The sequence below is a fragment of the Cydia strobilella genome, chromosome 24 (assembly GCF_947568885.1).
Source record: "Cydia strobilella chromosome 24, ilCydStro3.1, whole genome shotgun sequence".
Classification (NCBI taxonomy): Eukaryota; Metazoa; Arthropoda; class Insecta; order Lepidoptera; family Tortricidae; genus Cydia; species Cydia strobilella.
In genome coordinates, this window is record NC_086064.1 from 2939225 (window position 1) to 2964442 (window position 25218).

At 38.8% G+C, this 25218-nt stretch overlaps 2 protein-coding genes across 3 annotated transcripts in view; one reads left to right on the top strand and one right to left on the bottom strand.

Annotated features, from left to right (window-relative positions):
- The window catches only part of LOC134752140 (zinc finger imprinted 3-like), a 123339-nt gene that overhangs the window by 94905 nt on the left and 3216 nt on the right, over positions 1-25218 (bottom strand). The window contains exons 5-6 of one of the 2 annotated variants that reach the window (XM_063687730.1): positions 24926-25083; positions 23198-24580 (exon numbers count right to left, since the gene is read on the bottom strand). The exons of the other annotated variant lie outside the window; for it this stretch is intronic. Of the exons in view, the coding sequence (XP_063543800.1) occupies positions 23585-24580; positions 24926-25083 (1154 nt within the window). The 3' untranslated portion in view covers positions 23198-23584. Of the gene's footprint in view, positions 1-23197; positions 24581-24925; positions 25084-25218 lie in introns of those variants that run through there. 2 annotated transcript variants of the gene reach the window in all.
- On the top strand, positions 511-20640 carry LOC134752139 (major facilitator superfamily domain-containing protein 6). Its single transcript, XM_063687729.1, has 10 exons — positions 511-779; positions 8400-8545; positions 9532-10099; positions 10887-11071; positions 11888-12024; positions 13403-13518; positions 13944-14062; positions 16299-16425; positions 17892-18032; positions 19033-20640. The coding sequence occupies exons 1-10, from the start codon at positions 716-718 to the stop codon at positions 19143-19145; spliced, it is 1716 nt and encodes a 571-aa protein (XP_063543799.1). The 5' UTR covers positions 511-715; the 3' UTR covers positions 19146-20640.

Below are 25218 nucleotides of genomic sequence, written 5' to 3' on the forward strand. Positions count from 1 at the left end.
TCCACGAATAACTTCCATTATGCGTAAAATTAATTTGAAAATATGGCATTTGGTATCTCTCAGAGTAAGCTTAGACCATGAATCTAGTATTAAACTGGATTAGACATGTGTCACATGTGTGATGGGGGGAACTGTCAGAACGGGATAGTCTTATGTATCTTTCAGTAGGAGCAGCAGAGAAAGCGTTATTTTGTCCTTGTTACAGTCTCACGTTTTTTTATTCCCCTCCGTAAATTTGTATGCTTTATGGTGGGCTACGAATCTACTCGACCAATCATATTGTCGCATTGCGTAATTTGCGTATGTTCTGTCCCTCACGGGCGCACGCGGTAGGCCGCTTCTATAAGATCCTACCTCTATGGCTTAGACTTATTGCCCTTGAATATTCAGTGGAATTCTGCTTCCTATTCTAGCAATACCGCGTGCAACGTCACAACAATACGTCACTGTCAGTGTCAGTGTCAGCCTTGCCTTGCGAAGTCGAATCGAACTCATTTGTATATAAGCAAAGGCTGTTTGGTGTAAAGTTAAAGTTGTAAACAATCGTTTCGCTGTTGATATTTGAATAAAAATGAGAGGATAATGACCTTTGTATATCGCGTATTTGTTCTCGCATTGTTCCGTGTGAATATTCTGCGGACACACTCAGTGTTTGCTGAATTTCTTTTATGATAGAGTCGTGATTAAAGTAGCACTTTCATTTTTAAATTTTAAAATGAAGCTTAAAGTGGACAAGAGTTTAGTGCCAATAAAGGCGCATTTCTTCTTCTTCTTTGCTGGTGAGTATAATCGTTTATTTTTTATTATTGATATGTATTGAAAGCCTAAAAACTTAAGTTATCAAATTGTCATTAGGAGAACCCTAATTACGTTATCTTAACTTGCATCTAATCGAAATTAAATCAAGTAATCTCCATAACTTGTTATCTAGTTTTTGTGATACTTTTTATATCGATTTCACTTTAAAACCTGTTTATTGCATTAACACTAATTTATTATAGCCCAGTAAAGATATGGTTTCACAAAACTTTAAAATATAACATAAGTGCAGGGTGCAGGGCTATTTCTTTTACACCATATTGGTGCCAAACAAGCATACATCAGGTGATCCGTCTGCTCGTTTGCCTCCTATTTCATAAAATAAAAAAACATCTTGCCTAATCATAAGCAGTTACCATAGCCTATAGATGCCTGAAACTCCAGCAGGGGTGTCATATTTGCCCCTCAAAATATCTTTTTTGGTCTATTTACTTCTAGTATAAAATTTAGAATTTCTTTAAAATCTGGACATTAGTATTATTAGTATCTATCGATTTTTTTTCGTAAAGTTTCGATAAAATTTGGTGGACAAACAGAGTTCCCTATTCTGTACAATATAACCGCAACATACAGAAAATAACATACACTTTTTTCGAGACAAGTCGTGATTTCGTATTTTTTCCGTTCATAATGAGCTCTTCAAGCAAGCAAAATTTTATCCAAATCTAACAAGAAAATATTTTGACAAAGAACTAAAAATATATCCATTTAACTAGACTTATATTGACCGGGATATAGACCGTGATTACCTTTTGTATTATTTGTTTTTGTGTATATCCCGGTCAATATAAGTCTAGTGAAACTAACCGTGAATCATTCAAAACTCTAATATCCATTTAAGTCTATCCTACATTGATAACACATAATTTTTCGTATCATACAATGTTTTTAATGAAGTAATTATTTAAGCAGCAATTGTTCACCATCTTCTATAACAATGGTTTTAATTTTGCATTCAACAGTTGTGTACTGTATTTATTATGTATCTGTGTCAATGAATTCTTTAAGTTAGCAAGGCCAAGCTTTAATGGGATTTTTGCACTTTTGCGGTCGCCGGCTAAAACAGCAAATTTTAATCTAATCAAACCAGTTTTTCTTAACCTACAGTGTTTGGTGTTACAGTGGTTGTGTACCTACTCTACCGTTTGATATTTTTATTAATTGTTGAACAAAAGTTATAGTATTTTTGTATTTGTATTTGAAACGTCAAAAGTCTATGAAATTGTGATGTTTAAATAACTTGAACAGCCAGGGCTATCAAGATCGCTGCCAAATTAGCTAGGTACAAGTGTCTCTTAGGTGGTAAGTGATAATTGTTTGCTTATTCTGTTATTTGTACTATACAGGTTCTACTATTTAGCATGGAAAAATCATAAAGCGACTCCAAATCTGGCTGTATATCTTTAGAGAGGAAATCTTTTACACTGTAATAGCTTTTATCAGTTAATAGCTTCATCAATTGGGGCATTTTCTATGAAAAGGGAACTTAGGTTTTCGCGGGCTTGGTTTCCGCAACTCGACGTCATATAATGCGCCTATTTTGCGGAAGGGAACTTATTGTCGATGGCGCTTACGCCGCACAGCTTCGCGCGGCATTGTATTTATATCGGAGCATTGTTAATAATCCGTCTGTATCGGCCCTTATAGCTGCGTGGTTGTAGTTTCGTTATCGTTAATGTATTTCCATTTCCTTTATTTACCAACGTCACAAGATTGTATGTTTGCTCGAACAAAAAAGGAGAGAGTTAGACCAAGACCTACTTATTATTTGCAAATAAATGAAATAAATACTTACTTACTTACTGAAAGTTCCATGTTCCATAAGACCATCTCTTCTCTCCCCTCTTCCCCTTGTCGTCTTTTGTTCTCAGATCTCAACCCTAGCCGTCATCATCAGTATCATCACCTTCCTTGCGTTGTCCCGGCTATTTGTCACGGCTCATGGGTATTTGTCCATATTTAATTATACGAACGGGTCTACCGCGCTTTAATTTCATTGTTTTTACCTTAAATTCCGACGTTTCAGCTGGGTTGCACCAGCTGTGGTCACGGAAAGACTGACGTCTCAGCGAAATGTCAACAGATATCTAAGTAAAAAAGTGGCTGTGACATAAGGACGGACAGACAGACATGACGAATCTATAAGGGTTCCGTTTTTTTCCATTTGGCTACGGTTTTTTGCCATTTTGCTATGGAACCCTAACAACACTAAACTACCCGAAATTAATTTATAAAAATGTTCGGGGTAGACACGGAAATTGCAACTACCCGTTGAAGTTTAATGTTTTTAGCCTGGGTCCGCTTGGCAGCTAATCCCATTCGCAAGAATTGGCGTAGGCACAACTTTTTATGAAAGCAACTGCCATCTGACCTTCTAACCCAGAGGGTAAACTGGGCCTTATTGGGATTAGTCCGGTTTCCTCACGATGTTTTCCTTCACCGAAAAGCGACTGGTAAATATCAAATGATATTTCGTACATTAAGTTCCGAAAAACTCATTGGTACGAGCTGGGGTTTGAACCCGCGACCTCCAGACTGAAAGTCGCACGCTCTTACCGCTAGGCCACCAGTGCTTAATCTCAACCCTACCTTGCAGTCAGTTAAAATTGTGACATGACGTTCCCGTTCACGCTAGAAAGTGGTTGATCACATCACGGGCAGGATATCGCGCTGGGGGACCTTGGCCGTGAATTATAGGTAGAGCGTAGGTCATTAGACCGGGGTAGGGTTAAGCGGTTATTAGATCCACAAGGTCGCCGGGCACTTGCTTGTGGGCCGATGGGGTTCAACCAACGCTCACCGGGCCTTTTTTAGGGTTCTGTACCCAACGGGTAAAAACGGGACCCTATTACTAACACTCCGCTGTCTGTCTGCCTGTCTGTCCGTCTGTCACCAGGCTGTATCTCATGAACCGTGATAGCTAGTTGAAATTTTCACATGATGTATTTCTGTTGCCGCTATAACAACAAATACTAAAAACAGAATAAAATAAATATTTAAGTGGGGCTCCCATACAACAAACGTGATTTTTGCCGTTTTTTGCTTAATGGTACGGAACCCTTCGTGCGCGAGTCCGACTCGCACTTGGCAGTTTTTTTTTAATTTGTAATAATGGCTTCTCTGCTACCAGGGCTGTATATATATATAACAGTAAGTCGTTGATATTCAGTCATTCGTCGAGGCCTTCACGATGCACTGGAGGATAGCAAGAGCAGCAGTACATAGAATAAATGGCGGCCGAGACCACGAACCGCCGAATGATGTCCAAAGAATTAGTTATTCGCATTTCCAGAAGAATTCTTCGTTAACTGCGCCAATTGCGCTTGCCATTCACTGCATAATATCCTATCAAAATTATACTTTAAACAGCAGAGCAGAATGCAAAAAAACCGGCCAAGTGCGAGTCGGACTCGCGCACGAAGGGTTCCGTACCATTACGGAAAAAACAGCAAAAAAATCACGTTTGTTGTATGGGAGCCCCATTTAAATATTTATATTATTATGTTTTTAGTATTTGTTGTTATAGCGGCAACAGAAATACATCATCTGTGAAAATTTCAACTGTCTAGCTATCACGGTTCATGAGATACAGCCTGGTGACAGACAGACAGACAGACGGACAGCGGAGTCTTAGTAATAGGGTCCCGTTTTTACCCTTTGGGTACACCCCTAAAAATAAATAAAAACCCTAAAAATAAATAAAAATGTCTGGAGCACGATCCGCCATGTTCCGTGGATCATTCGAAAGTCCCACCGGCCCTTTCGCCTGTCGTTTCGAGTCCGGCCTGAGGTCGGTCTGAGGGCCTACCGCGAACACAGAAGTTCGCAAATTGCGGGTTTCTTCATCCGTCACTCTATTTACGCCTGAATTGGAGTAAACGAGAAAGATGCCCACGATTAGCGTACTTTCGGTAGGCCCTAATTTCATTTTTTTTTTTCAATATTCCAACTAACACATTGAAACTAAAAACTGTAATAGATGTCATATATTAAAGAAAAAGTGACGAAGCCCTCCAGTGGTGAAGGCCGGATCCAGCCTTCACCACTGGAGGGCTTCGTCACTTTTTCTTTAATATATGACATCTATTACAGTTTTTAGTTTCAATGTGTTAGTTGGAATATTGAAAAAAAAAAAAATGAAATTAGGGCCTACCGAAAGTACGCTAATCGTGGGCATCTTTCTCGTTTACTCCAATTCAGGCGTAAATAGAGTGACGGATGAAGAAACCCGCAATTTGCGAACTTCTGTGTTCGCGGTAGGCCCTCAGACCGACCTCAGGCCGGACTCGAAACGACAGGCGAAAGGGCCGGTGGGACTTTCGAATGATCCACGGAACATGCCGGATCCAGCCTTCACCACTGGAGGGCTTCGTCACTTTTTCTTTAATATATGACATCTATTACAGTTTTTAGTTTCAATGTGTTAGTTGGAATATTGAAAAAAAAAAAAATGAAATTAGGGCCTACCGAAAGTACGCTAATCGTGGGCATCTTTCTCGTTTACTCCAATTCAGGCGTAAATAGAGTGACGGATGAAGAAACCCGCAATTTGCGAACTTCTGTGTTCGCGGTAGGCCCTCAGACCGACCTCAGGCCGGACTCGAAACGACAGGCGAAAGGGCCGGTGGGACTTTCGAATGATCCACGGAACATGGCGGATCGTGCTCCAGACATTTTTATTTATTTTTAGGGTTTTTATTTATTTTTAGGGGTGTACCCAAAGGGTAAAAACGGGACCCTATTACTAAGACTCCGCTGTCCGTCTGTCTGTCTGTCTGTCACCAGGCTGTATCTCATGAACCGTGATAGCTAGACAGTTGAAATTTTCACAGATGATGTATTTCTGTTGCCGCTATAACAACAAATACTAAAAACATAATAATATAAATATTTAAATGGGGCTCCCATACAACAAACGTGATTTTTTTGCTGTTTTTTCCGTAATGGTACGGAACCCTTCGTGCGCGAGTCCGACTCGCACTTCGTCACTTTTTCTTTAATATATGGCATCTATTACAGTTTTTAATTTATATATAGTAGTGTGACTACTTAAAAAAACACAAATCAAAATATTTAATAAAATAATTTGATTTGTTCCCACATCTTGTACATTGAAACTAAATAAAAGTGTGCAATAGAAAGTGAAAGCAATAGATGGCATATGGCTTTCTAGAAAGTGGGTGTTATATTTGTACAATTAGTACATCTGAATGGATACATTTAAAGCGTGCAAATAGTAGTAAAAACGGATTGTTTAACTACATACATAAAGTAGGTAAATTGGATGAAGATAGCGATATGAATCTTAGCCCAGCTACATTTGTTATTCATTATCACTAGGTTGTTTTATCTCTGTTACGATGTAATAATAAAATACTAGAAAGTCTAAATTTATGCTAAAAACTGGACAAGTGCGAGTCGGACTCGCGCACTAAGGGTTCCGTACCATTACGCAAAAACGGCAAAATATCACGTTTGTTGTATGGGAGCCACACTTAAATATTTAATTTATTCTGTTTTTAGTATTTGTTGTTGTAGCGGCAACATAAATACCTACATCATTTGTGAAAGTTTCAACTGTCTAGCTTCATGGTTCATGAGATGCAGACGGACAGACAGACAGACAGTGGAGTCTTAGTAATAGGGTCCCGTTTTTACCCTTTGGGTACGGAACCCTAAAAACGGCAAAAAAATCACGTTTGTTGTATGGGAGCCCCACTTTAATATTTATTTTATTCTATTTTTTATCATTTATTATAGCGGCAACAGAAATACATCATCTGTGAAAATTTCAGCTGTCACGGTTCATGAGATACAGCCTGGTGACAGGTGGAAGGTGAAATTCGGCCGAGCTTGCCGAACCCTCGGTGGGCGAGTCCGACTCGCACTTGGCCGATTTTTTTAACTATGGTATCAGAAGCTATGTACATAAACTAATTTCAGACATAGATATACCTTATCCTATTGTAAGTATAAAGTTTCAGAGCAATCTAGCTAGTCGTTTTAAAATGAGAGCGGAACTACGTTTGTATGGAGAACCGAGCTTGCCGGGGACCTTTAATTACTAGTGGCTCTAATACGAGCTGATATCCCCAGAACGCCGAGAATCGATTATATAATAGATAATATTAGTTATCAGCTTTTACCGCTCGATTCCTAATTAATCGACGCAGAATCGGTATAACTTTGTTTTCCCATTCAACCTATCTAGGTATATACTATATACTCATCGTACACAAACGATGTACAATCGTAATGAAATTGCCCTCTGCAAAGATCATTTAATAATTTTCTATCTCACTACAATACTCCAATAAGTCCAATATATATATATACATATATATACGATCTTTTGTTACGAAGACAGCTAAGTAATTAACAGTTCAAGCACTATATTTACACATATAAACCGTTTAAAATACTATTGTACTAAGATTATACATTTACAAGCTGTATAGTGTTATCTGTGTATAAATATAAATTAGATTACTTTGTCTAGAAGGATGCCTTTGGGTGATAAGGAAAGAAAGAATTACCCTATGTATATACATATGTTATCAGTATTATGTACATGTGTAGAAATGTTGTGCGATTCATGCCTATGATATCAGGGAATTATCTATCGGCGCCACTTATATTTAAATGAAAGTGAAAATTATTAGTACATGGAGCTTTGGACAAAATTGTTAACAAGCGTCAATAGAAACACGATGCGCGGAACGCGGTTGGTTGTATGACTCCCAGTGATTGACATGATAATGCCCAATAGATGACTCCCTGCTGTCACCTCTATTCACAATGACTTAAGGCCGTTTCATCGGTTTGCCGCTGTCTTTGTCACATTTCGCAAGAAAGAACGGGAAAGAACATACGCGCCAAGTGTCAATTTTGATCGAATTTTGTCGGTTTTTATTTATTTTAAAAACGTTACCTTACAATTTCGCAATTCTAAAGCTATGAAATTACTATTTATGTTAAGATTGTTTTTTTTTCTTTTTTTGTTTATAAGTATTACATAATAAATAACCGAGTAAAGTAGGATTAAAAGTCCGAGTTAGAGGTTACTTTGGGAATTAATTGTATCGAGCGAAGTGTCATAATTCGTGTATCGGAAGCTATGTTGTTAAAGATAATATAGTCAAGAACTAAATATATTTTTTCCACGTCTACGAATATCAACGCCTCTTAGAAAAACATGATCATATAAGGAGATTTTTCGCCTTCTGGCTCAAGGAACCGCCTTAAGTTTGAATCTTACAACGACTAGGACGTAATATGCCCTCGGATGTCCACATAATCTGAATGAATATTATGATAACTTGACAATTTAATTGTAATTAGATTATTTAGAATATTATTTAAAGTTAGTCTAAGATTTTGCATGCCATATTGTGGTAGACCATACATGCATGTACCTACACTTAATAGCTACAATATGTACTTATAACATCCCAATGACATGTAACCATAACAACTGTGTATGTTCAAGCAAAATAAATAAATTGAATTAAATACCTATACGTAGATTAAGTTTAATTTCACACAAAATAAACAATAACAATATTTTTTATTGTCCCCAGCGCTGGGCCCACTCCTGCCCCAAATGAACGTGTTCGGGCGTCAACTTGGCGTGTCTCCCGGCGCCATGGGGCTGGTGACATCCGTGCTGCCCCTGCTGTGGGCCGCGGCAAAGCCGCTCTTCGGTTACGTCGTCGACTTTTGGCCGGTGAGTAAAATATTGGCTGCATATGAAGTCCGAAGCGAAATTGAGTCCGTTCATCGCTGACTTTGACAGGACAAAGTATAATTGCCATTATATTTTCATAGGAATTAGACGTTTATGGTGGTACTTTACCATTGGATAGTATGTGCAGTTAGTTTGGTTTGACTCCAAGCGAAATACAAACGACGACAACGCACGGCGCGGCGTGGTAAAAATTTGAACGTTCATAGAACTTCTTCATACAGTTCATACTATTTAATAGCTGTTCATCCGAACTGTCAGATAACTATTAATATACCCCGCATCCGCTAGGGCGGCGCCACAATCACGCCTTACGCGGTGTTAAAGCCTGACCAGGAATATATGATCACGCGCCATGTTGCGGAGTTTCACTTGAACTAATTTTTTCATACTATACTGAACTGTCACCCTATACATGAGAATGAACAGCGCCCTCTTGACAATGATAATATATTACTGGTCAGGCTTTAATTTAAAACGCGTATAATGTATACTATTTTTATTTATACGTGTAATCGTGTAAATAGACCTAGGGTAGACTTAGGGAGCACATGTGAAGATGAAGGGAGAGGCAAGGTAATCCTATACATACTAGACTAGACATACCTAAGGGATTTTCGTGGATCTTTCCATGGAGACTGTATAAAGGAGCCAAATCTCTATGTATGAAAAGTGTCCATCAAAAAACAGTAATTAGGCGGCGCCACCATACACCGAAATACTACCAAAAACAACCTACGTAATTTGGTCGGGTTATTTGTTGCCTTATATGGTTCATGTTATACTCATGTCCCAGAGCCTAACTAGCGCCACCGGAGAAATTAGGAACTATTATTTAAAGCTTAACGCGGTCACTTTTACAACAATTCTGCCATAAGAGATTGCGATCCTTTCTATACCATCCATAGATCTTTCAATAAAAGATGTCGATTGAAAAAAATGTCTTTAATATTTCATCTCTTTTTCAGACTCATAGAAAACTAGTCTTTATGCTACTAATCGCGACGATGACTGGCTCATACTGTTGTCTCTGGTTCCTCCCCATGCCGGACCCGCCGCCACAGATAGCAAAAAACGTATACAAGCTCAACAACACTGTCTATCTTAAAAAAGTTGACAAAAGTTCCATAGACGAACTCCTATTGCAAAAATACAGCTGTCAATCGACGTGTTATAATAAGACTTTTGACGTTTACGTGACAAATTCGACTTATGTTAATACAGTTTATGTAGAGGATGACGTGGGGAATATGTCTTGCTCGCTCTTTAATATGGAGTTTAATGATGAGAGAGAGGGAGAGGTGATATGCGTGCCAAAGACTGGTTGTAATCTTATATGTTTGGATAAAGACTTAAATGGTACAGAGCTTAATGTTACTTCGAATTGGACCTTGGATAATTCAGTGTCTATGGATGCCACAGATAATTTATATATGACATCGGTTTTCTGGGCGTTCGTGGTATTAATGTGTGTTGGTACTGTGGCGTTTAATGTTGCCAACTGCATTGGGGATGCCGTTTGCTTCGATGTGCTAGGTAAGTTAAACCTTATTTTGTTCTGAATAAGATTCATGCTAAGGTCGATTTTTATAAATACCAAAGATAGATATAACTCCGTAATAGATGGATACAGTATAAGGATAAAACGTGCCTCGAAAATCAAGAAAATTTGATTCTCGTTCAGAGGGCGCTACTAGTTTTGGCCTACATTCGTATAGATGGCGTTGACGGTTTCGTTTGTTATTTAACAATTTTAACGCATATCAGTGAAAGAACATGGGTCAAAATCATAAAAATAATTAATGCAAATAAAAAAAAACATTTATCTATATTTAAATACATTCTATCGTATTTTTATAAATCTTCATTTTTAGTTTTAAAGTGTGTCGACAGATGGCAGTGAATTTACTGGGGTTACAAAATTTACTATGACAGTACCGCTCTAGTATAAGTTACTCTATGTAAATACGAAACAATAGAAAAATGTTATCTAACTACTGAAACTGCTCACAAAATGTCACGAGAATCGGTTGATAAATACGACTTGCAGAAGAGAACACCCAAACATACGAAAGTATTTTTGCCCAAGCTGACACGGAGAACTTCGCTAACGCTCGGTCAATAAACATAAAACCGGCCAAGTGCGAGTCGGACTCGCGCACGAAGGGTTCCGTACCATTACGCAAAAAATCACGTTTCTTGTATGGAAGCCCCACGGTTCATGAGATACAGCCTGACAGACAGACAGTGGAGTCTAAATAATAGGGTCCCGTTTTTACCCTTTGGGTACGGAACCCTAAAAATGACGATATTTTTCCCCCAGGCACAGAACGCGCCTCAAAATACGGCGCTCAACGCGCCTGGGGTACTGCCGGTTACGGCCTCACAGCGCTACTTGGCGGGGCCCTAATAGACCTCACATCTGGAGCTTATAAGGACTTCACACCGGCCTTCGTTATAGCCCTTGCGGCTACGGCGGTCGATCTGTACAGTTGCAGGGCGCTTACGGTGAGTAAATCGATTACAGAGCCATCTAGTGTCAAACAGAGAATCTACGAAGTTGTCTGTTGACGAGTAGAAAAAAGCTCGAAGCCATCTAGCGGTACGTAAGGGATTTGCAAGGCGCTGTACCGCTGTGGTTTTAAAATGGTTTTAAATAATTGTCAAAATCAAAGTCAGTGTTTATTTATAAAACATAAAACCAAAGAATAAAACATAGGTAAAACCAAAGATAGATATAACTCCGTAATAGATGGATACAGTCTAAGGAAAAAACGTGCCTCGAAAATCAAGAAAATTTGATTCTCGATCAGAGGGCGCTACTAGCTTTGGCCTACTGTCGTATAGATGGCGTTGACGGTTTCGTTTGTTATTTAACAATTTTAACGCATATGAGTAAAGGAACATGGGTCAAAATCATAAAAATAATTAATGCAAATAAAAAAAATAATTTATCCATATTTAAATACATTTTATCGTATTTTTATAAATCTCCATTTTTAGTTTTACAGTGAATTTACTGTGGTTACAAGATCTACTATGACAGTACCGCTCTATCTTATTATATCCTCTTTGGTAAAACTGTTACAGTGGTGTAGAGTGCTTATTGTAAATAAGAGTGTGACGACTAGTGGAACTACGAATAGCGTTGATGGCGAATTAGGAAAGAGTTTAGAGCCATACCGGTACGAGTAAGACGTAAGGTTTTCTCGACGTCATGTTAACTAGTAATATAATATTTGTACGTAAAGGTATGTAATAAATTATACCTACATTATATATAAAATATACCTAAATATAAAATTGGGCATTCTGTTTTTCTAGCTACCCTCACTATCCAGTCCGGACGACTCCGGCAAAGCCTTACGTGATGTGCTGCGCATCCCGCGTGTCCTCGTCTTCATACTGTTCGCTATTGTTGCCGGGACTTTTGACAGCTTTATCATCTACTACATGTTCTGGTGAGTTGGGCATGTAATGCGGAATGATGAACATTAAGTGACGTGAAGGTATCTGTAGTACTCCCCTAAGCACTATCCATACTAATATTATAAATGCGAAAGTCTGTCTGTCTTTCTGTCTGTGTGTTCCCTCTTCACGCTTAAACCGCTGAATCGATTTATACTCTGATTTGTAATTAGATTCCAAAAAACTAACCTCACTCAGATCCTTTTTCTTTCGTAATAATGGAAAATATGTAAAGAAGTAAACTCAAATTTCCCTTTTGCATACTCTAGCATTTAAAATAAATATAGATGTATCCTTTTAGCTTTGTTTAGTTTCTTAAAACATACGGAAAAGAGAAAAAGTGAGGTTAGATTTTTGGAATCTAATTACAAAATAGAGTATAGATGAAATTTGGCATAGAGATAGGTTGAGTCCCTGAGAAAGACATAGGATAGTTTTTATCCCGAAAATCATCCCTTAAGAAAGTAAAAAGCGGGGTGGACTTGACATAATTAATTAAGTGCCTGCTAATTTGTGTGCATAATATGCTCAAATTGAATGATTGCTATGAGAATTTTTCTAGGCGCTATACTTACTTTAGCTTTAGCTGCTGTTACTAAGTGCACGCAGACGAAGTCGCGGGCAAAAGCTAGTATATTATATTGCGTTCACTGGCTCGATACCACACCCACCCGTCCGTGACCGTAAGTGTCATCGGACCATAGATAAATTATAAGTAAAGAAAGAGTGGTAACTCCATACATCAGTTTTCTTACCAAAACGCGCCTTATTTCATAGTCGACATCTAGCGTCAAGTATCGGAACTCTCATTACTGCTACTTGACAATAGATGTAGCGGCAAACAAAAAGTCCAATGCTCAACGATTTTCAGCAAATATTATAACCAGAGTAACCGGAACTCTATTTTCAACTCCTTCTGCTTTTAATATTAGTTATAAATTTTTGAGCAATACACTTTTCGTCAGTCGCGACACATTCGACATCTAGTGTCGAGTAACAGTACTGAGAGTTCCGCTACTTGACGCTAGATGTCGACTACGAAATAAGGCGCAAAACTGATGTATGGAGTTACCACTCTTTCTTTACTTATGTTTCTCTATGCTTAAAGAAAAACTTATTATTTTTCGACTATAAGAGGATGATTTTTAACTATAATGCTCCCGTGAGACTCAAACATATTAAATTATTTTAAACCGGGTCACTCAAGAACCAGCACCACCACCACCACCAGTGAAGACGTGTCGTGCTCCGTGAAGACGGTCCTCGTAAATTGGACCGAAACATGTCGAGCTATTCGATTTAATAATACGTGAGTGACCCGATTTAAAATAATTTAATATATAAGAGGGTGACTTTATATTCCCGTTATAGGTTCCTAGAAGAATTAGCGGAGGAGACAGGCTCCATGGCGAAGATTAAGCTGATAGAGGGCGTCGTGGTCGCCGCACAGAGCTTCATAGGAGAGCTTCTGTTCTTCTACTTCTCTGGTATGCGCGTAAAAATATCTATGCGACATTTTTTACTGTACAAAATATTTATACAAAATTTCGTTGTCTGCCTCTATCACTCTTGTGAATTCGATTGATAGAGAGGTATATGATTAAATTTAGATTAGAAGAAACCCCTTTTTAGCAAACCTTCTTTTCTCTTATAGCCTTTTCTCTGTGGCTTGTCTAAAATGTGCTATTTGAATAGAATTTAAAAAAATGTAAACTTCAGAATTGCGCAAAGACAGATGCCCGATTTAGGTCTCACCACTGACGAAAGAAAAGTTGAAATTGTATTTTTTTAATAAATAGTTAAGTATGTCGGTGTCTTTAATCCACTCTAATAAGGCAAATAACATATTTTGAAGTTTCGAAAGAAAAGTACAAAGAAATACTCGTATTGTGATCAATAATTTCATTTGCAGGGAAAATAATAAAGGGTTGGGGCTACGGCGCCACACTAACGCTGTCTCTGCTCTGCTACGCGCTGCGTCTCGCTCTGATCTCGTTCATCCAGCATCCGTGGCATCTCGTCTTTATCGAGGTTCGTATTTGTAGTGTTCACTTAACCAAAGAGGATATAATAAGATAGAGCGGTACTGTCATAGTAAATTTTGTAACCACTGTAAATTCACTGCCATCTATTACGGACTGTATCCATCTATTACGGAGTTATATCTATCTTTGCTTATACTAACATCATGGATTAATAAAACAAGAAACCTGACAATGTCTGTACAAAATCGCGTTCCTACAATATTTACGTTATCTATATCTATAGCCAGATGGCGCTGACTGACGCAGCAGTTCTCTTTTGGTTACCGCTTTTTAGACCTCAGGTTTCTGGTGCGGGTTTCGCATCGCCATCTATTGAACTGAAGTTTAGTGATTTTGGAGCAGGTCTCAGTTATATCCATTAGGTCCGGCTCTTAGAATATAACAACTACCAGACCAGTGAAACCTGTGTCGATACGTCGGAAATAAAGGTAACAAAATAAATTCGCAATAGACCCGGTTATATTATATGTTTTAATATAATTCAACTTCCGTTCAATAGATGGCGCTGAATATTGGAAGGAAGCTATTTTGTATAGACCTTAAATTTTGGTAGCCTTCTTCTTTTAGTCGTCTGTAATAGGAAATATTACTGCGTAGGGGGAGCCACTAGAACATTCAGAGCATGGAGACTATATAAAGGAGCCAAATCTCTATGTATGAAAAGTGTCCATCAAAAAACAGTAATTAGGCGGCGCCACCATACACCGAAATACTACCAAAAACAACCTACGTAATTTGGTCGGGTTATTTGTTGGTTCATGTTATACTCGTGTCCCAGAGCCTAACTAGCGCCACCGGAGAGATTAGGAACTATTATTTAAAGCTGAAAGTGGTCACTTTTACAACAATTCTGCCATAAGAGATTGGCATCCTTTCTATACCATCCATAATTCAGAGGGTCTGCTGCAAAATACGAAAATTGAAATTTCGTTATCTGCCTCTCTATCATTCTTGCATATTCGAACGATAGAGAAGCAGATAACGAAATTTAAATTTTTGCGTTTCGCGGTAGGTCCCTGTAAATAAACCGTCTTGATGCATCAATGGAATTTCATATTTATTGGCAACAAATTATCTGTGAAAACTTGTCAAAAAACTATTTAAGGCGTAGTATGTACAAGTTACTCTATGGTTTAGGATTAGGATGTGCGCTAGAGCTGCCACTTTTATCAAAGAACTCTGTAATAGATGGATACAGTCTAAGGAAAAAACGTGCCTCGAAAATAAAAATAAAATATTCTCGAACAGATGGCGCCACTACCTTTAGCCTACTCTCGAATAGATGGCGTTGACGGTTTCGTTTGTTATTATCAATTTTAACGCATATCAGTGAAAGAACATGGGTCAAAATCATATAAAAATAAATAATGCACATTAAAAGAATCATTTATCCATATATAAAAACATTTTATAGTATTTTTATACATCTTAATTTTTAGTTTTAATCGTGTGTCGGTATAGGTGGCGGGGAATTTACTGTGGCTACAAAATTTACTATTATTATTATTATTATTTATTTATTTACAAAAACATGTCCGGCTCACAGCGGAGGCCAAACGCCATGACATGGGAAAAAACATTTCATACACAACACAAAACAAGTAAAACAAAACAAAACAAACAATTCATCATAAATAACATAATTAAACAACATTCGGGCATATCTCCCAACCGCCTCAGTCTAGGGACGTGTGACAAAAACATTTAAATATTCGGATATTTTTGAGCACAAAAGACACAACTTGTCATTAATGTCAGAGCGGTACTATGACAGTACCGCTCTATCCTATTATATACTCTTTGCTTTTATTTAATAATTATTCAGTTAATACAATAACCATAGAGTAACTTATACTAGAGCGGTACTGTCATAGTAAATTTTGTAACCCCAGTAAATTCACTGCCATCTGTCGACACACTTTAAAACTAAAAATGAAGATTTATAAAAATACGATAAAATGTATTTAAATATGGATAAATGATTTTTTTTATTTGCATTAATTATTTTTATGATTTTGACCCATGTTCTTTCACTGATATGCGTTAAAATTGTTAAATAACATACGAAACCGTCAACGCCATCTATACGACAGTAGGCCAAAGCTAGTAGCGCCCTCTGAACGAGAATCAAATTTTCGTCATTTTCGAGGCACGTTTTCCTTAGACTGTATCCATCTATTACGGAGTTATATATATCTTTGCAATAACGTATTTGTTCGCAGTCCATAATGCAAGGCCCGACATACGCGCTATGCTACTCATGTATAGTGGGGTATGCGGCCTGCGTAGCCCCCGAAGGTTATTCGGCCACGGTTCAAGGCGTTGTAGCTGGCATGGACGATGGAGTCGGTACGTATTACCACAGAATAAGTAATAGTCTATTATCACACAGAACGGCCACGCACCGCCCCGCCCCGATTCAAATTACCTCGCCCCGCGACAGCAGCACGGTTAGCACATGATGGGCGCGACAGTCGACCAGATCGACGGCCGTTTGCCGGCCGCTCAGTACTGTTTTTAAGCAACTCACTCAAACTATGACCTATGACGCGTGTACAGACGGGCCGTTCACACATAGAAACGCAAGTGATTTTTGATGTATAGCGTGTCCGCCCTGTGGTATTACCACCATAGATAAATATAAGTAATCATAGTGCTAACTACATACATCAGTTTTCTTACCAAATCGCGGGTTATTTTGTAGTCGACATCTAGCGTCAAGTAGCGGATTTATCAGTACCGCTACTTCACAATAGATGTCGCGACGAACGGAAAGTCTAATGCTAAAGATTTTCATCTAATATTATAACCGGATTAACCGAAACTCAATTTTCAACTCCTTCTGCTTGTAATATTTGTTTATTTGTTTATTAGGATCACCAACAGAAGATACAATTTACATACTAGTATTAAGTTACAAAAAGGGCACATTTTTTATTGATCCCCCACTTACAGGCAATCACAGCATGCATTATTATATTAATTTAAACATTAAGTCAACAGTAACACCTAGAAAAAGAAAAAAAATATGTTGAGCAATACACTTTTCGTCAGTCGCGACACAAGTGACATCTATTGTCAAGTAGCAGTACTGATAATTCCGCTACTTGACGCTAGATGTCGACTACGAAAATAATAGTCTTTTTGGAACAAAACTGATGAATGGAGGGAGCACTGTCTACTTAATTCTCTTTGGTCAGTCTTGTGGATAAAATGCATCTTTCTCATCCGTTTTTGAAGTATCAAGAGAGCCTTTATCAGCTGGTGTGGTGAAATAGTTGTATCTACCATACAAGTGCGGAAAGTAGGAAATTCGCAACGAGTGGCGATAAATTAAAATATAACCGAAGGAGTGTTTTAAATCGACACGTGTTGCGAATTACTATTCGCACGTGTATCGTACAACGTTTTAAAGTACATATGGTGTTGGTCTAGCTACTGGAGAGAAATAAGCGGACTGTATAACTTTTATAAATATATTAAAAACTACAAATTGACCGTTACAATAATAACTTTGCGCGGCGCGTACAGTATATCGCGAGCGGGACGGGCGCGAGCCGTCGTGTTTCGTGTGTCGCGGTTGGTGAGAGAATGTCGTGCGCGGGGCGCGGGGCGCGGGGCGCGGGGCGCGGGGCGCGGGCCCGGCCGCGGATGGGCGACCGGTTCTGCTCCGAGCGTCCAGGGCTCATGATGATGCGATGGTGCTATCGGCACCATATGGCTTTTTAAATTTTCGACATAGTTACCTAATGTGCTATAAAAATATGTACTGTAAAAGTGATTAGCCAAACTATAGCTTGTGTGTGCCTGGGCAGGTTTCGCGCTGGGCTCGCTGGTGGGCGGGCAGCTGTACGCGCGCGCGGGCGGCCGCGGCGCCTTCCGGGTCATGGCGGCCGTCGCCGCCCTGGCCGCCGCCGCACACCTCCTCATCTACAGACTGTTCACCAGAGACCGAGGTAAGTCTTCTATGCACTTGTTTAGATGGGTTCCTATTTATAATGCGACATAAAATAAAATGGAACCAGGCCTCCTTCACTCGCTCAAGGCCACGCGCTATATGCCTACCGCTCGGCGTATCGTCGACGATTCAACCGACAGAGGGCCGCCGAACGCCCGCCTGAGCGCTCGCACCGCGCGTTTCCCGCGCCTACGCTTCGAAATGCGGAAACCACGAAATTATTGTGCAGTAGATGGGTGTAAAAGTCAAAAAACAAAGGAAAATTTGTCGTATTTACCGAGTAGTATTTTAAATCTATCTTTATGAATTTTGTCACCATTTATTTCTTTGAACATAAGTAGGTAAATCGTAAATGAAGGAGTTTTTTGAGTCAGGTAATATAATTGTTGTTTTTAAATATCTGATTGACTAATAAAAAATATGGTTGATTCGCAACATTTGTTTTATTACAATAATAACATAAGTAACAGTACAACCCTAGCGCATTCTTACGATGACGCGTTGGCACGTGGCTCGCACGGCGAGCAAGGCAGTCTCGACTCTTTGTTCGCGTACTTATGGTACATTTCTTCTCGTCCTGAGCAGCAGGTATTATTATTAAGATTTTATAGGCTATTATAGCGTAGGTATTTTCGCTTTTGTATGGGAATGATGTATCTGTTACGTAGTAACTATTTATTAATCTGTGATGGAACTGGAGACAAGCTCTGGACAGGGACTCGTGGAGGAATATGGGAGAGGCCTATATACCTCATGTCATTGTATGTGCAAAGTTTCATTACGATCCAACACGTAGTTTTAAAATGAGAACGAAACTCCGTTCCACCTTCCCAGGTGAAGAAGGGACTTAAGTTAGCAATCCAACAGCACTCCTGTTCTGACTGACCCCATTTTCATACTTGACAAGCGTCATACAGTAAATGAGCGCTTGAAGGGTTTGACATTTTGTGACACAAATTAAATTACGCACTACATTACCTATTAATATCTATTTGCAGAACAAAAAGTAGAACAATCGACGCCAGAAGGCGAAAAGATGCTGGCAGTTGATAGCAGCGCCATCTACCGGGCGACGGTTGTACCGCTCAGCGAGAAAAGCGAAAACAGATAACAAACTTACGAGTTCACGCTACTCGACCACAGATGGCACTACTTGTTCTCAGATATACATCTAAATAGATGTCGCGTGTGCAACGATTCCTTTAAAATTAAGAGATTAATATCATGCAGTCGTATCTTATCTACACGGTGGCTAAAAAATAAGTGCATTTCGGTCGCCACGGAGGTTTTGGGATTATACTGAGCAACTTTTACTATGGGAACAACCCCGAAATCGCGAAAAAAAATTTGGCTGTTTCATACATTTTGGCTGGTCTATTTTCTATGGGAGGGCAAATGTTTTTCGCGATTTCGTGGTTGGTCCCATAGTACAAGTTGCTCAGTATAATCCCAAAACCTCCCTGGCGACCGAAATGCACTTATTTTTTAGCCAACCTGTATATGCCAACTTGAAACTTACTGAAACTAGTTGTTTATAAAAAACGTACATAGTTCGGAGTGGTGCGTCTACTTAGATATATGTCTGTGATTCCATCTTAAAGAAATATCGGATTTAATACGTATTAGAATTACTTACCGAATTTGCCATTTATTGTTTGTAAGTGAATACCATAATTTAGGTATTAATTATACTTTAAGATTTATTATAAAACTTTACTGGATTAATACCAAGACTTAATAGTTTTATATACTTTTATAAATATTTATAAGGGCGAGAAGCTTTAGAGATTTGTATGAATTTGTATTAAATAATTTCACGGTTTAGACTTACTTGTTTTAGTCACTCGCGCGACATGTTTCGGAGAGCCTAGGTCTCCTTTCTTAAGGACTAATAGTGCGAGCAGCGTTCACGACGACCGTGTATTGCGTACTGCCGCGCGCCGCGTCGCCCGCTGCGCGCGCGCCGAGTAAGCCAGTTGGGGGGAGGTCTTGCGCTATCGTTGTCGGCGGGCATATACATGTCGCGCGAGTGACTAAAACAAGTGAGTCTAAACCGTGAAATTATTTAATAAAATTTTTTGGAGTTAAATATATTAAACGGGGTCACTCACGTTTATAAAGTCGATGATCGCTCGACATGTCTCGTCTCCCCTGCCGCCGCCGTCGCCCGCACCGAGTCCGCCCAGCCCGCAGTCTGCGTCGGGCCACCAATGCGAGCGCTCTTTGAAAATGCTCTTCGTTATGGAGCGAAACATGTCGAGCAATCATCGACTTTATAAACGTGAGTGACCCGGTTTAATATATTTAATATGTCAGTGCCTCACGGAAGTTTTGTTATTAGAATTTGTAGTTATTTTCTACATTAACTTTAACGTCTTTAAAGGTACTGTCCGCGCGCCAACTCCGTGCATTCGGAGGTCGAGGAAGTAGGGGATGTGCGCCGCGCCCGTACGTACAAAATGACACCACACTGTCATGACGCCCAACATTCCTCAGCCGTGCACGGAATTCGCGCGCGGACAGTATGTCAGGATCGTAGCAAGTGGAAACAGCGTGATTATATGTATGAAATGTTAAGAAAAAGTACCTACGTAGGTACTGTAAATTTTACTTATCTGCATCGTTATTTTTTGTTGTTGAACCACCAAGTTGTTACCAGTGGTATACTGGGATTTTTTTTCACACCTTTTACCAGTGGTAACTACTGGAGGAAAAATTCCCAGTAGTTACAATTGACTGAGGTATAAATTGTTGATTATTAAATGTTGAATGATCATACTGATTGTTTTCTTTATATGTTCTTATTATTTTAGGTGGCTTTAGTTTATTAACCTTTTTTTCATGTAGGTATAATTATATTTTTCATCGTGCAAATTCAAAATGTTTTATTTGCAAATTAGGTAGTAATGGTAACCTTACAATAAGTGGTGTCACTATATTTGACCAACAGGCATGCAAAAAGCATGTAACGAATATTCAGACATGCGAAAGTTTTGAGTCACAATTATTATGAAGACTGTTCGTCAATATACTCTATGACTGTTCGCCAGCTAAGCACAACGTTTGCTTAGATATATTTTTTGTTGAACTGAATTAATGAATATAGTTAGAGTCAATCAAATCAGAATTAGACCCATGATAAAAATAAAATATTTTGTAATCAACAAACGCTCCGTTTTCAAGAATACATTTTAAATATTAATACCTAGTTTTTGGTTATTTTTATTGTGCAATTTTTCCTTTGGTAGGTGCAACCGATATTCGGTATTATGCCGAATAGTAGGCAACAGTCGGCCGAATAGCGAATATTCGACAAAGTGGCCGAATACCGAATAATTGGCGAATATTCGTGGCATCTCTAGTATGAACGGCCAACGGCCTTATCTTTACTTTTTAACCGACTTCAAGATTTCAAAGGAGGAGGTTCTCAATTCGGTTGTATGTTTTTTTTTTTGTTTTTTTTTAAATGTTTGTTACTCCATAACTCCGTCATTTCTGGACCGATTTTGAAAATTCTTTTTTTGATTGTAAGTATATACATACAGATTGGTCCCGTTTTTGTCAAAAAGCAGTTCTGATGATGGGATCCATGAGGAATCGAGGGAACTCCTCAAATGTTAAAGGCATACATATAGTGATTTTAGTATTTTCATCAACAAATCAAGCACTTACATTTAAAAAAGTGACATTTGATGAAGTGGAACTGCTGATGATGATCAGAACGGAACTCTTCAATGACGCATAGTTCACGTTTGGCGATTTGTCCTCTTCGTTACGTTTGTTAAGCAAGTTAGGTTTCAAGAAACATTTTTGTCAAGCTCGAGTTCTGATGATGGGATCCATGAGGAATCGAGGGAACTCCTCAAATATGAAAGGCATACATATAGTGATTTTTGTATTTTTATAAACAAATCCAGCACTTCCATTTTAAAAAGTGACATTTGATGAAGTGGAACTGCTGATGATGATCAGAACGGAACTCTTCAATGACGCATAGTTCACGTTTGGCGATTTGTCCTCTTCGTTATGTTTGTTAAGCAAGTTAGGTTTTCAAGAAACATTTTTGTCAAGCTCGAGTTCTGATGATGGGATCCATGAGGAATCGAGGGAACTCCTCAAATGTGAAAGGCATACATATAGCGATTTTTGTATTTTTATCAACAAATCCAGCATTTCCATTTTAAAAAGTGACATTTGATGAAGTGGAACTGCTGATGATGATCAGAATGGAACTCTTTAATGTCGCATAGTTTACGTTTGGCGATTTGTCCACTTCTTTATGTTTGTTAAGCAACTTAAGTTTTTAAGACATATTTTTGTCAAGCTCGAGTTCTGATGATGAGACCCACGAGGAACCGAGGGAACTCCTCAAATGTGAAAGGCATACATATAGTGATTTTTGTATTTTCATCAACAAATCCAGCATTTACATTTAAAAAAGTGACATTTGATGAAGTGGAACTGTTGATGATGATCAGAATGGAACTATTCAATGACACATAGTTCACGTTTGGCGATTTGTTCTCTTCCTTATGGACCCAAACCCAAACTTGGACCCGGACTCGGACCCGGACCCGGGTCTGAACATGGACCCCAACTCGGACCCGGACCGAACTCTGACCCAAACCTGGACCCGGACAGCCGGACCCGGACTCGGATCCGGACCCGGAAATGCTACTAGAAAAGTGGGTTTGGTGGGTGGGTGTGTTTTGAACTGCGATTCTCACAGAACAGAACTGCTATCAGAAAAGTAGGTTAGGTTAGGTTAGATCTGTGACCCTTACAGAAACGAAATGCTACCAGAAAAGTAGGTTAGGTTAGGTTAGAACTGCGACCCTTACAAAAACGAAATGCTACTAGAAAAGTGGGTCGGTTTACCTCCTTTTCTACATAATTAGGCAAAAGATGCTGTCTTTTTCATTTCATTGTCTGGAATCTAAGAATGCTTTCAGCGGCATCCCCCATTGAAGTCGGTTTTTTTTTTCTTAAAAATTATTAAATCTGGTCATGATATTTTACCTAAAGCCTGCTCCACACGTACGCGAATCGCGGCGCGAAGCCCTGAATCGCAGATCTGCGAAATTGACTCCACACGGGTTCGCAGCTGTGGAGGGGGCTTAACAGGCGGGCATTAGCAGGGATAGTAATTAAGAAAATACAAGATTGCTTGTGACAACAGTTTAATACGACATTGAATATTGATATAAATCATAGACCTAGCATTAGGTACATAGATCAGCTATACGCGTGCGCCCGTGAGGGACAAAACATACGCAATGCGACAATATGATTGGTCGTGTAGATTTAGAGCCCACCATAAACCATACTAAATTTACGGGGAATAAAAAAAATGTAAGACTGTGACAAGAACAAAACAATAACAGCGCTTTCTCTGCTACTCCTACTGAAAGATACATAAGACTATCCCGTTCGGTCATTTTCCCCCGCCCCTCATGACCGATCCAGTTATACTAGATTCATGATATAAATTGATGTCGTTATAGCAGATAAATATATACATCGGATAAGTAAATAATAACAAATAAAACTTTATTTTTCCCCACAGCTTACATACTCAGGATGATGCGTCTTCATATGCCCTTTCAAACTGCATTTCTGTACAAAAGCCAGCCCGCACACCGCACAAGAAAACCTCCTATCATTATTATGTATCCGCATATGCTCCGTCAACGTTTTCTTCCGCGCATACGCTTTTTTACACACCGTACATTCAAAAGTCCTAGCCCCGTTATGCTTAACCATATGCATGTTTAATTCTTTTCGTGAGAAAAAATTACTTAAACATATTTCGCATTGAATTGAACGCTCTTCCAAATGGTCTCGTTTCATATGTTGGGATAGCATGTTTTTTTTTCTATATACCTTGTCACAAACATTACATTTATATTCTAACTCGGCTTGACCATGTTTTTCTACTAAATGTTGATATCGTTTAAAATAAGCTGTGAAGCGCTCCGAACATTTTGTACATTTAAAGCGCTTTACCATTTTATGTACTGTATCTACATGGCTTTTAAGCTTCTGATGTGATGAAAATACTTTCTTACAAGTCTCACACTGAAAACTACCTTCGACATGTATAGTTTTAACATGTGTATTTAATCTATGGTTAGTTACAAATCCCCTGTCGCACTTATCACAATTATAATTTCTAAAATGTCCGTTCATATGTCTTTCTATTGATCCAAAACTCTCAAACTTTAGACCACATATTTGGCATATGTAGCTATTATCCATGGGTACTTTGAAAGGTATTACTCTGTCTTCGAACTGAGTGTAAAACTTTTTGTTATGTTCTGATTCTAAGTGACTTTTAAAGTCTTCTAAAGTATTGAAGCTAGCGTCACATAAGGTACACCTTAAGTCTGTTATGTCCATATTAACAATAAAACAGTAAGGGCTAAGCGCATTCAAGGATTTCTTCATGTCACTTTTCTTGTGTTCTTTTTGGTGTGTTCGTAATGCTTCAATGTTGTCAAAGAGGTCTTTGCAGTAGAAACAGGGCAGTCCAACTCTGCTTTTGCCCTGTAATAAAATAGAAAAAAAGCTGATTTTTAGGGTTTCTGTACCGAAAGGGTGAAAACCGGACCCTATTACTACAAACTAAGGCTCCACTGTCCGTCTGTCTGTTATCAGGCTGTATCTCATGAACCGATAGCTAGACAGTTGAAATTTTCACAGATGATGTATTTCTGTTGCAGCTATAACAAATACTTAAAAGTACGGAACCCTCGGTACTAGGCAAGTCCGACTCGCACTGTCCGGTTTTTTTCCATAATTTTTTTTTAAATGAAAAGCTGCTTAGAAATGTTAAACTATTTTCTATCCCGGGTTATGGATGTAATACATTTTATAAGTATGAGTACATACCTTGAAAGCAGTAACATTGGAGTGCTCCAAAATAAGCTGTGCGTTGTGGACGTGAGCGGCCTTCTCGGTGACGTCACGTTGGTCGCTTTTCTGCTTGCTTCCCAATTCGGTCTCCCGGTTTAGTCGGGCTTTTACGTTTTTTGAACAAGTTTTCTTTTCTGTAAGAGGAGAAATTGTACATTTTATTGTGCCACAGTATAAATAATAATAATATTAGTAGGTACAGAAGATACTCTCTCTAACAAAACGCGTCTTTTACGACAGATATGCCCGCTAGGTGGCGCATGCGCGAA

Excerpts from the sequence above, each read along its gene's own strand:
- LOC134752139 (XM_063687729.1), top strand. The coding sequence starts at position 716 with ATGAAGCTTAAAGTGGACAAGAGTTTAGTGCCAATAAAGGCGCATTTC. Across the intron at positions 13,519-13,943 it reads TCTGTTCTTCTACTTCTCTG|GGAAAATAATAAAGGGTTGG; the intron begins GTATGCGCGTAA and ends TTTCATTTGCAG. Across the intron at positions 16,426-17,891 it reads TGGCATGGACGATGGAGTCG|GTTTCGCGCTGGGCTCGCTG; the intron begins GTACGTATTACC and ends GTGCCTGGGCAG.